General features: G+C 40.1%; 1 protein-coding gene across 4 annotated transcripts in view; it reads right to left on the reverse strand.

Moving 5' to 3' along the window:
* The window catches only part of ANKRD26 (ankyrin repeat domain containing 26), a 70162-nt gene that overhangs the window by 16165 nt on the left and 40765 nt on the right, over window positions 1-13232 (reverse strand). For all 4 annotated transcript variants that reach the window (XM_055146923.1, XM_055146922.1, XM_055146921.1 and 1 more), the window contains 5 exons: window positions 11702-11735; window positions 11251-11392; window positions 8301-8514; window positions 4675-4858; window positions 947-1084 (listed from right to left, as the gene is read on the reverse strand). In XM_055146923.1, coding sequence (XP_055002898.1) covers window positions 947-1084; window positions 4675-4858; window positions 8301-8514; window positions 11251-11392; window positions 11702-11735 — 712 coding nt within the window. The remainder of the gene's footprint in view (window positions 1-946; window positions 1085-4674; window positions 4859-8300; window positions 8515-11250; window positions 11393-11701; window positions 11736-13232) is intronic.

Below are 13232 nucleotides of genomic sequence, written 5' to 3' on the forward strand. Positions count from 1 at the left end.
TACTAAGAAAGCGAAATCAGAGCCAGAGTGATAGTACAGTGATAGAGTGCATGCCTTGCATGCAGCCAGCCTGGGTCTGATCTTTGATGCCCCATATGATACCAAATACCACAAGTGTTGCCGGGAGTGATCCCTGAGTGCAGAGCCAGGAGTAAGCCCTGGACACTCGTGAGTGTGGCTCCCAAACAGAAACAAACAACAACAAGAATTGCTGTTCTTAGCAACAACAGTTCTGAGACAACAGCAAGTTTCTCAATTCCTCTGAAAAATAGTAAAAGACTCCTTCAGATGAAGTGTGGATGTCACTACTGGAGCACTGCATGCAAGTGGAATTGAATTGAGAATATTATTACCAGAGCTAGAGAGCCAGTAAAAATGTCGTCATGGGGGCCAGAGTGATAGTACAGCAGGCAGTGTTTGCCTTGCACGTGGCCTACCTGGGTTCAATCCTCAGCACCCCATATGGTCCCTCAAGCCAGGACAAATTCCTGAGTGCAGAGACAAGAATAACCCCTAAGTATCAATGGGTGTGACCCAAAAATAAATAAATATTAAAATTAAAAAAGGTTAAGGCATGGTCAGCACTGACTGGATACTCAGAACCACCAGCTCATGTATCCGCGAGTTCGCCAGGAGTGATACATGACCAAAAGAAGCAAAACTTAAAAAAAAAATTGCCTTATCCAATGGACCAAAATAATGCCACTCTCAAAAAAAGCTAATATAAGCTATAAGCCCTCTATATTTTTCATAATATACCCTGTTGGTTTCAGAGAGAGAGAGAGAGAGAGAGAGAGAGAGAGAGTGTGTGTCATGGTTTGACCCCTGGCACCAAATGGTCCCTCCAGCACAGAAAGAGAAGAGGCACACCACCAAGTATACATGCATGCATATACATATATACATATACATGCATATAGTATGTATATATGTATGTGTATATTACCTCGGAATTCAGTTTCTTATGAGTCATTTCTAGCTCCTTTTGTTTGGAAAGGTGATTAGTCAGAATTCCTTCTTGTAATATTCTGGCATTCTGTTCTCGAGAGAGTTGCCTTTGGGTTTCATCTCGTTCTTCTATAACCTAGAGACACGTTTCATTCAGTTTTAGCCTCAGATCATTAAATTGAAAAACAGTCAAAATGTTAACAGCAGAGGGGCTGGAGCAATAGCACAGCGGGTAGGGCATTTACCTTGCATGCGGCCAACCCAGATTCAATTCCCAGCATCCCATATGGTCCCCTGAGCACCGCCAGGAGTAACTCCTGAGCGCAAAGTCAGGAGATAACCCCTGTGCATTGCCGGGTATGACCCAAAAAGCAAAAAAAAAGAGAAAAAAGAAAAAAAAATGTTAACAGTAGAACAATAGAATAAAAAGCTGTGGAACAGAAGCAGTCTCAGGGCTGGAGGTGTTGACTGAGACGGGCACGCTTTTGCCCCAACTGATTCCTGATTCCTTTTTGCCCCGACTGATCCCCCTCCCAATGCTGCTGGCCTTCATATCACTAGCAGTAGCCCCAAAATTAAAGAATAAAGAATAATTCTTGTTTTAAAAGGAAAGAAGACCTTTTGTGGGGGGGAGAGGTGGAAGGGGGGAGACACAGCAATGCCCAGGGGTAACTCCTGGCTCTGCACTCAGGAATCACTCCTGACAATGCTCAAGGGAGCATGAGATGCCGGGGACCAAGCCCAGGTGAGCCGCACTCAGGGCAAGCACCCTACTGGCTGTGCAGCTGCTCTGGACCTGGGAAGTAGTACTTTTAAGCACAAGACTTTATTACTCTAATAACTCTACTTTTGGAGTTATGTGAGTGACAGCAATTTATTTACATATCACTTTAAGTAACTCAAATTTTACTTTAAAAAAGTAACATAATTTTTTACTTTAAATAACAAAGTAATATACCAATGGAACAGAGCAGAATATCCCTACACACAACCCCAAATGTATGATCATCTAATCTTTGATAAGGGGGCAAGAAATGTGAAGTGGAGCAAGGAAAGCCTCTTCAACAAATGGTGCTGGCACAACTGGACAACCACATGCAAAAGAATGGGCTTAGACCCCGACCTGACACCATGCACAAAAGTCAGATCAAAATGGATTAAAGGGGGAGGGGGGAGCTATACTGTGATTCTTGGTGGGGGAATATGTGCACTGGTGAAAGGATGGGTGTTCGAGCATTGTATAACAGACTTAAACCTGAAAGCTTTGTAACTTTCCACATGGTGATTCAATTGAAGAATAAATTAAAACAAAACAAAACAAAAAAACCAAAATGGATTAAAGGCCTCAACATCAGACCACAATCCATAAGGTAGATCGAAGACAAGGTTGGCAAAACCCTTCACGATATTAAAGCTAAAGGTATCTTCAAAGATGACACAGAACTAAGCAATCGAGTAGAAACAGAGATAAACAAAAGGGACTATATTAAACTAAAAAGCTTCTGCACCGCAAAAGACAGAGTGACCAGAATACAAAGGCAATCTACAGAATGGGAAAGGATATTCACCCAATACCCATCCAATAAAGGGTTGATATCAAGGGTATATAAAGCACTGGTTGAACTCTACAAGAAGAAAACATCCAACCCCATCAGAAAATGGGCCGAAGAAATGAACAGAAACTTTCCCAAGGAAGAGATACGAATGGCCAAAAGGCACATGAAAAAATGCTCTTCATCACTAATCATCAGGGAGATGCAAATCAAAACAACCATGAGATACCACCTCACACCACAGAGAATGGCACACATCCAAAAGAACAAAAGCAACTACTGTTGGAGAGGATGTGGGGAGAAAGGGACCCTTCTACACTGCTGGTGGGAATGCTGACTGGTACAGCCCCTTTGGAAAACAGTATGGACGCTTCTCAAAAAAATTAGAAATTGAGCTCCCATTTGATTCAGCAATACCACTTCTGGGAATATATTCTGGAGAAACAAAAAAGTACAGTCGAAATGACATCTGCACTTATATGTTCATCGCAGCACTGTTTACAATAGCCAGAATTTGGAAAAAACCCGAGTGCCCTAGAACAGATGACTGGTTAAAGAAACTTTGGTACATCTATACAATGGAATACTATGCAGCTGTTAGAAAAGATGAAGTCATGAACTTTGCATATAAGTGGATCAACATGGAAAGTATCATGCTAAGTGAAATGAGCCAGAAAGAGAGGGACAGACATAGAATGATTGCACTCATCTGTGGAATATAAAATAACAGAGTAGGAGACTAATACCCAAGAATAGTAGTATACAATACCAGGAGGTTGGCTCCATAGCTTGGAAGCTGGCCTCACACACTGGGGTAAAGTCATCCCAGATAGAGAAGGGAACACCAAGTAAAATGTGATTGGAGATCCCACTCAAGAAGGGAAATGCATGCTGAAAGTAGACTAGAGACTGAACAGGATGACCACTCAATATCCCTATTGCAAACCACAACACCCAAAAGGAAAGAGAGAGATCAAATTGGAATGCCCTGCCACAGAGGTGGGGTGGGGTGGGGGGGATGGGATTGGGGGGGTGGGAGGGATACTGGTTTCATTTGTGGTGGAGAATGGACACTGGTGGAGGGAAGGGCTCTCAAACATTGCATGAGGGAAAAACAAGCACGAAAATGTGTGAATCTGGAACTGTACCCTCACTGTGACTCACTAATTAAAAAATAAATTAATTTTAAAAAAAACAAATATATATAAAATTTTACTTTAAATAAATAAGTGATATATATATCACTTTAAATAACTCAGATTCTAGTTTAACAGCTAAATTTGCCGGAGAGCAAAATACAGGATGTATAGCATTACAAAATTATAAATTCTTACGAAACATTTAGCTAGTTACATCACAGTCTCAAGGCAATTTAGGCATATAAAAATTTTTAAATCAAAAATGAGCTCTCATGTGAATATTACATTCACCTTCCCCCATCCACTCCTTCTGATAATATATCAACACCAACAGGTGCGGTACCAGTTCCCAACAGGTCTGCACTGTCTCTTGGCGCTAGCACTGAACTGAACCATCCAGGATCTGAATACTGCTGGGAGTAGCCCCACGTCCCTTGAATGTTGGGGTGGATTCCCCCTAGCACCACCAGCAAAAGAGAAAACAGGAACATAAAGTAAGCATTTATTAGATGCCATAAATTCAATTAGAAATGTCACAGTTTAGATTTAGGGGGAGATAATATTTCTGCTTTTTAAAAACTAGATGATATACCTAAGATAAATAGCTATTACAAATATTGATGATGGGAGCAAGAAATATTTGCTAGAGCTGGCGCACATGGTGTGTCTGCAGGAGGCTTGAGTTCAATCTCCAGCACTACATGGTCCCCCACGTACCACCAGGAGGAGCCCCTGAGCACGGCAGAACGTGGCACAAAAAACAAGTATTGATGAAATAACATTCAAAATATATATCACAAATATATATATACGTATATATATATGTAACATCAAATATATAGTGGTTTTAGGGGCTGGAGCTATAGGGCACTTGCCCTGCATGTGGCCAACTCAGGCTCGATCCTCAACACCTCTGAGTACCAGGAGTGATCCCTTAGCACTGAACCAGGATTAAGTCTGGGGCACCTCCAGGGGATACAGCCCCCAAACAAACATATAAAAAATCCAAATAGTTTTAGCAAAGATTAATTTACCTGACTCAAATGATTTCTCACAGTCCTTAATTCCATGTCTAGTGTTCGTAGGTTGAGTTCAAGCTGCTGCTTCACTTCAACTTCTTGACAATATTGCTCTTCTGTTTTTCTTAACTGCTCTCTAATTTTTTCATACAACATATCAGCACTTCGTCTTTTTTCTTCTTCTTGTTTCAAGGTAAATCTGCAGTTAAATATACTTATCTTAAGATTCATTTCCTTAGAAAAATTAAAAGTTCATTTTATATCTAGTCCTACATTTGTTGGCTAATTAACCTGATAAAATTTCTGTGTTCATGAATTTTTTCTTTGCTAGGTCTCACATTTTTTTTTTTTTTTTTTTTTTGCTTTTTGGGTCACACCCAGCGATGCTCAGGGGTTACTCCTGGCTTTGCACTCAGGAATTGCTCCTGGCAGTGCTTGGGGGTAGGTCTCACATTTTTATCCTTAATGTGGCACAAAACATATATGCACTTGAAAGGTAGCAAAAAAAAAAGGCTGTTTATATTAGCATATTATACTATTGTGCATTATTGTAAAATAATAAGTTCGCAGCAATTGATCACATTGTGCATTATTGTAACAATATTGTATACTATTCAAAATAATTCTGAAATTCTTCAGTAAAGCTAGAGCTGAAAGTTACCTTTTTTTCTCATAGGATCATTACACTTCTATTTGGACAGATTATTCACAGTTACTAATTAAAAAGATTAGTTTTAAGATTCATTCAAGAAGAAGAAGAAGAAAAGAAGGAGAAGGAGAAGGAGGAGGAGGAGGAGGAGGAGGAGGAAGGGAAAAGAAGAAGAAAAGAACCTACCATAGAGGCAGGCAGGGGATGGGGGGATGAGGGGTGATAGGAGGGAACCTGGGGACACTGGTGGAGGGGTGAGTGTTGGAACATTGTATGACCGAAATCCAATCATGAACAGCTTTGTAAGGGTCTATCTCACAGTGATTCAATTAAAAAGTTAAAAAAAATAAAATTAAAAAAGTTTATCAAATTATCAAAATTTATCAAATTCACTAGAAAAAGTTAACTTTTTTGGATCTGGAGTTCTATATATTTGTATTAACACCCCATTTGTTTCCCACCAGCCCTGCCAGGAGTGATCCCTGAGTGCAGAGCTAGGAGAAGCCCTGAGCACCACTGGCTGTGGCAAAAAAAAAAAAAAGTTAATTTCACAAAATATTACAGGTTGCCCTACAAATGATTTACAGAGTTAGAGGACCTGCAAATGTTTTACACAACACATACCTGCAGGCTAATGTAATGCAAGACGAGGGTAGAGAACCTATTTTCTGTTGCCCTAGTCTCTTTTTCTTTATTATTTTTCTTGCTGGTCTTTCTTTTTTTAATAAGTGAGTCACCTTGAGGTTACAGTTACAAATTTACCCATCTTCGTGCTTGTGTTTCCCTCATACAATGTTCGAGAACCCATCCCTCCACCAGTGTCCATTCTCTACCACCAATGAACCCAGTATCCCTCCCACCCTCCAATCCCATCCCCCCACCCCACCCCACCCCTTTGTGGCAGGGTATTCCATTTTGTTCTCTCTCCTTTTGGGTGTTGTGGTTTGCGATAGGGGTATTGAGTGGCCGTTGTGTTCAGTCTCTAGTCTACTTTCAGCACGCATCTCTCTTTTCACACAGGATCCCCAATCACATTTAATCTCTTTTTCTGCACTTCTTTTGACTTGTTTTTGTTTGTTTTACAAATCATTTGAAATTTCCTTGCAGAAGAGGATAGGACCCATATTAAATAAACAACAAAGAATAACTGCATTTCTAACACAGACCTTTGAACTAACTCAGTAATGAGGGAGATGCTGAATAAACTAATCAGTAATGATTTTCCACTTTACTTTGTATTCTATGTGTATATTAAAAACAAAATCATAAACATCTTAATAAAGTTTATATGTATTGAGAAAAGTGATCATCTCATATTCTTATTCATAGGAATGTAAATTAACATAAAATGCCCTGATGGACTCTGAGATGACGCCCAAAAATGGCCCCCGGCTACTCAAGCCATGATCCAGAGACATAAACACGAATCTCGGAACCAAGCAGCTCCCTGCAGAGATCTCTCCAGACCCTAATTATTAAAATTCTAGAATTCCCAGAGCATGCAGAGCGAGATTATACTTTATCCATAACCAGCAATACAAAACAAATTGTCTAGCACTGCCTTTTCGGCAGGTTTGAGTGGTGGTGGGACTGGTGTCAAAATATTGAATGTAACCAAAGCAGAGAGAGTATTGTGCAAATTGTCTGCCACAAAGGCAGGGGAAGGTATGGGATGGGGGGCAGGAGATGGACACTGGTGGTGGAAAATGTGCACTGGTAAATGTGCTTGATGATTGTATGATCAAAGCCCAAACAGGAAAGCTTTGCAACTGTATCTCATGGTGAACCAATAAAAAGGGCGGGGGGGATGTGGGGCGGGGGAAGATCAACCAGTGCAAAACTTTCTCAGATCCTATTCCTGGCTGAAACCTCTGGGGCAATCTCAGGATGGGGGCAGGCCAGCTCCTGTCCTGGTAGCCACTGCCATGCCCCAACGCCTCTGCCATACATCTAGCCCGACTGCCTGGTTAAATATGCTGCGTTTCTAGAGCAACGTCTCCAAATTCTACAACACCGACAACATCCTAGTAGGAGCACACCAGATTAGATGGGAATGTAACATAGAAGCCAACCAATCTCAATTTAAAACATTAACACAGAAGGCTTAACTTACAACAACAGCTCAGCAAACCCTCAGACAAGGACTTAATGTCCCCAGGGTGAGATACAACAATTTTTACAAATTTTCTTCAACCAAAATATTTTTTTAACATTCCATTAGCCATGTAGTGGTAACAAGCAATCTTAAATGTACCGTGGGCCTGCTATACAGAGGCAGGCTTGGAAAAATAGAGACAACGGTGGAGGGAAGGTGATAGTGCAGGTGGGATTGGTGTTGGAATATTGAATGCCCCTAACAAATCATCATGAACAACTTTGTAAACCAGGGTGTTTAAATAAAGTGGGAAAAGAAGAAAAAGAAAAAAAAAAGAAAAGAGAAAGTTACACAGCTAGTGGCAGGGAAAAAGAGAACTTGCTATATTATTTCTAAGAATTCCCTATTTTGTATTACTACAAGGGCTTTTTTCCCTGTAAAATTCAAAAAGATATGTAATCAATACAACAATGTAATCAAGTGAAATTCTTTTTTCTTTTTCTTCTGGCTTTCTGGGCTGTACCTGGCAATACTCAGGGGTTACTCCTAACTCTGCACTCAGGAATCACTCCTGTCAGTGGTGCTCGGGGGACCATGTGGGATGCTGGGGATGGAACCTGGGTCGGCCGCATGCAAAGCAAACGCCATCCCTGCTGTACTACTGCTCTGGCCCAAGTAAAATTCTTCTATTTCTTTAAAACCAAGGTTTGGGCCAGAGAGACAGAACAAGGTGTTATGTTCTTGCCATGCATACAGCCAACTCTTGTTTGATTTTGATACTACATATGGCCCCAACCTCCTTAAAACCACGAAGAGTTATTCTTGAACACTGCCAAGTATGGCCCCAAACCTTTCCACCCAAAATAAGTAAATAACTGAAATCAAGACGCGCAATACCTCAGGTTGCAGAGTTCTTGTTCCCATTCCACTTTTTGATGTTCTAGTTGTGACTTAGTTTCTTTTGCTTCTGATAGCTTCTTTTGTAGACTACTAATCTTATTTCTCATTTTTTTATTTTTTCCTGTAAGTAGTTCACAGTGATTCTTTTTAAGTTCTATTAACCTCTCATATGAAAGAATCGCATCCTGAATTTTTAATAAGCTAACAGAATCTGCATCAGGGAGAAAAATGAAAATAGAAATAAAACATGTAAGCATGCTTTTGTGGAAAAAAAGACTACGCATTTTCACATTCATTAATACACTGAATAAACCTATACTGAGTACCAACAATGTACAAGACCATACAGTAAGCCTTAAAGTAGTACAAAAAAAGAAATTCCAAGTTCTAGTTACAGGTCTAGTGAAGGTGAAAGATGATGATGATTAAGTCACACAGGCACTATATAGAAGTCTATGAACACACACCAGTACTAGACCTAGAGAGGGTCCAGAAAAGCTATCCCTGAGGAAGAGATAGCTAACCTGGAAACCAGGGGATGAGCAGGAAGCAAGCAAGCTAAGGGGACAGAGCTAACCTTGGATAGGCATTGACCAAGGTTCTACTGAAATGTGCTTCTAGCCAAGACGGAACAAGAGTTGCTGATTTGCCTTCCTACCAGAAACATGCAAATGTTAAGAGACAAAATACATTTCTAAATGATTTTCAGAAACACAAAAAGACTAACTTAAAAAAGGTATGCATAGCCACATTCACTGCAATGCTAGCTATAGCCTGTGTCTAACTCTGCCTAACGAGTTGAATGAATAAAAAGATATGATAAATACATTACACATACACACATGCACACACACATACTAGTACTTAATCATAATAAAAGATGAAATCTTGCATTTTACAAAAACATGGACAGAATTGGAGCGAGACATGTTAAGTGAAATAAGTCCAAGGATGAAAGATGATCACTCATATGCAGGATATATAGAAACAAAGCACAGAAGAGGTGAAACCAAAGGAAACCAACACAAACCAGAACTCAGATCACTGGGGGAGGCATTTCCAATGGGCTGTGCTGGAAGGATTTTGGTGGCTTGGTGGTGGTTGGGGTGTGGTAACACACACTGTGAAGAGCTATAAAGCTGTACCCTTAAAACACTTTGTGTTGTCAGGAATATTGTTACAAATGCATTAGAAAAAAACACATGGAGTTGTGCAAATCAGTGTTTAGCTAAAACTAGACCAAGAATTACTAATATTCAAAAAGCTGACAATGAAAGGGTTCAAGTTTTGGTTTTTAAAAACTAGCACACAGCTTGAAGAAATATGAAATGGTATTATATATTTTAGCAAACAATCCAGGGGACCTGTAGGTGGCTCAATGGCGAAAGCACCTGCCTTATAGGTGTGAGGCTGTGAGTTTAATCACCAGAGCCGCCCCACAACAGAAAAAGCATATAGTCTCTCCAGAGCATCACAGCTAGTTGTGTGTGAGCATCCCAAGTCAATTGTGGATCCCCCAGCAAGCACTGCAAACAGAATGTGCATGACCAGCACAACTGCAGAATGCAAACAATCCCCCTGCAAGCATGTGCCCAAGACCAAAACCAAACAGTGTGACCCACGGTGAGCACTACAGCCGAACAGAAGACTGATACCAGAACCATGTGTGTGTGCACCCTGAAAGCAGCAACCATACAAGCAAAGAGCACAGAGAGGGAGAACTTAAAATTGGCAGCTTCTTACTAAGGAAATAAAAGGAGGCCCAAAGAAGACTTTTTGATGTGAAAAATACATTAACTATCTTGACTGTGAAGGTTTCAGTGTAGAAGTCTGTCCAAACTATTAAATTACATACTTTATGTATATGGGATTTAACTAAAGCTGCTGGAAACAAAACTTTCATTGTAGAAAAAGACAACTCAGACAGGAGTTGCCAACAAAGAGCAAGAACTTCCTGAAATGATGCCAGTATAGTACTGCAGACTTGGACTAAAATAGGATGAGATCAGAGGATTTTCCTAAAGTAGTAACAACGGTGCAGTAAGCCCAAGGTTTCAGGAGGTGGAACAGCAGGGGGAATATGGGGTTATTCCAGGTTTCCAGGAAGGAAGTAATGATAAACCTGACCTTGGGGAAAGGTATAGGTAGAAGCAGAGTCAAATTGGGGATGGGAATAGAGTGTATGTGGCCAACCTGGGTTTGATCCCCAGCATCCCATATGGTCTCCCAAGCACCACCAGGAGTGATTCCTGAGAGCAAAGCCAGGAAGTAATCCCTAAGAATAGCTGGATGTGGCTCAAAAACAAAATAAAACAAACCAAAAAAAGTAGAGTCAATGAAACTACTATGGGTTATCACAGCCCTTGGGCTGGAAGTATATATAATATTTTAATATAAAATTTTTTCTGAGATGAGTAACATATCTGCATGCAGAAAAAACATACTACTGTATGATACAGTATTAAACAAAGTATTCATAATATTATAGTATGCACTGAATTTTTCCTTCCTTAAAAAATAATGCACGGCTGGGCTGGGCCAATAGCACAACGGGTAGGACATTTGCCTTGCATAGGACCTGCCTGGGTTCAATTCCCAGCATCCCATGTGGTCCCCTGAGACTGCCAGGAGTGATTCCTGAGTGCAAAGCCAGGAATAACCCCTGAGCATCGCCAGGTGTGATCCAAAAAGAAAAAAAAAATAATGCACGGCAGAGCCTGGCAAGCTTCTCGTGCCAAATACAGTAATAATAACGGGTCCCAATCCCCTGATCCTGAAAGAGCCTCCAATATGGCACCGTTTGGAAGGACGAGTAAGAGGAGGCTGCTAAAATCTCAGGGCTGGGACGAATGGAGAGGTTACTAGCACCGGCTCGAGCAAATCAGTGAACAATGGGATGACAGTGATACAGCACTGAAAAGGCCTTATATTTATATTATGGTCCTACCTTTACAATCCTTGCCAAGTTGTTCAATTAGCAACATAGAATTGTTATAATTAGAGTAAGGCATATCACAATTCTCTGAAGTTGTTTCAGATGACTGAGTTATGTCATCAGGGATATCCACAGAATTAATTTGAAGTCTGACCTACAAATAAATAACGTTTTCAAAATGTTTCTATAATATTTATAAACATACTAAGTGTTCAGAGGTGATATTTCCATTTTGTATAAAAGCAAACACAGAACTAGATCTTATAACAACAAATTTTTATCAAGAGGTTACTTCTATCAATTTTGAGTTTTAAAATTCCCATTTCATAGTAAACATCTCTACAATAAAAGAAAACTTTCTATATATCTTTGAAAATGCAAAAAAATAAAGAAAGAAAGAAAGAAAGAAAATGCACCTTTTTACTACAAAATAATTCTTTTTATACGCTATTTTTTATAATACCTTATTCTCTTCATAAGATGCTTTTTTAACAGACCTGAAAAAACAAACAGTTGTTTAAAGCAAATATTAAATAACACAAAGGCAATCTAAAACTATTATCTTAATATATAATAGTATGTATATTATATATAACTATTATTTAATATATATGAATTTAGAATTTATTTTCCATAAGTGAGCATTAGGAAATAAAGAGTTACATTAAAAAACAAAGAAAATTATAACTAATAAAAATTTTAAAATTAATTTTTTTTTTTTGGTTTTTGGGTCACACCCGGCGATGCACAGGGGTTACTCCTGGCTCTCCACTCAGGAATTACCCCTGGCGGTGCTCAGGGGACCATATGGGATGCTGGGATTAGAACCCGGGTCGGCCGCGTGCAAGGCAAACTCCCTACCTGCTGTGCTATCACTCCAGCCCCTTAAAAATTAATTTTATTATATAATTTTTAACCTAAATGTGATAATATAACACTTAAGTAATCATCTGCACATTCAATTATCCAAGAAAATTCTACTTCAGAACCCATTCATTACAAATGAACAAACTCTCCCCATAAAACTATTCATGAAGAGAGGGCCAGAGTGATAGTACAGCAAGACAGCAGGGCTTTTGCCTTGCAAGATACTGACCCCAGTTCAGCATCCTATATGGTCCCTAGAGCACCACCAGGAGTGACTCCTGAGCACAGAGACAGAAGTAAGCCCAGAGCACTGCCAGATGTGGTCCAAAAAACAAAAACTATTCATGAATAGGGCTGGAGAGATGGTTCAACTGGTTGGAGCAAATGCTTTGCCTGTGGGAGCTCCAGGTTTGTTTCCCCCAGTACCACATGGTCCCCCGAGCATATCTTTTTATTTATTTATTTTTATTTTATCACCATGTGGAAAGTTACAGAGTTCTCAGGTTTATGTCTCAGTTATACCGTATTCAAACACCATCCCTTCACCAGTGCCCATATTCCACCACCAAAATCCCCGGTATACTCCCTGCCCCCCACCCCAACTGTATAACTGATGAATTTCACTTCATTTTCTCTTCACCTTGATTACGTTCCATATTTCAACACAAAACTCACTATTGTTGTGGCAGTTATACCCCCAAACAAGATAACCCTATGAAGGAAGCATTTGATAATTAGTTTTCCATTAAAAGATTGTATGTTTTCAGGTTTTAGAAAAGGTCGCGCGGCCGCGAATCCCCCGGGCATTTCTGAGAACAACCCCAAGCACCACACCAGAAGCAGCCCCCCCAACACATACAATCAGGTCTGGTACCCCAAAAACTACTATTCCTGGCCGAAGCAAATAGTAGAGCAGGTAGGGCATTTGCCTTGCATGCAGCAGACCAGAGTTCAATCCTGGGCATCCCCTATGTTCCCCCAAGCACTGCCAGGAGTAATTCGAGTGCTGAGTCAGAAGTAACTCCTACGCATCACTGGGTGTGACCCAAAAAGCAAATAAACAAATAAACAACCCCCCCAAAAACCCTACTATTCCTGAAGAGAAGAATTATGGATAACCAGTTCAC

Source organism: Sorex araneus, chromosome 9 (genome assembly GCF_027595985.1).
Source record: "Sorex araneus isolate mSorAra2 chromosome 9, mSorAra2.pri, whole genome shotgun sequence".
NCBI lineage: Eukaryota > Metazoa > Chordata > Mammalia > Eulipotyphla > Soricidae > Sorex > Sorex araneus.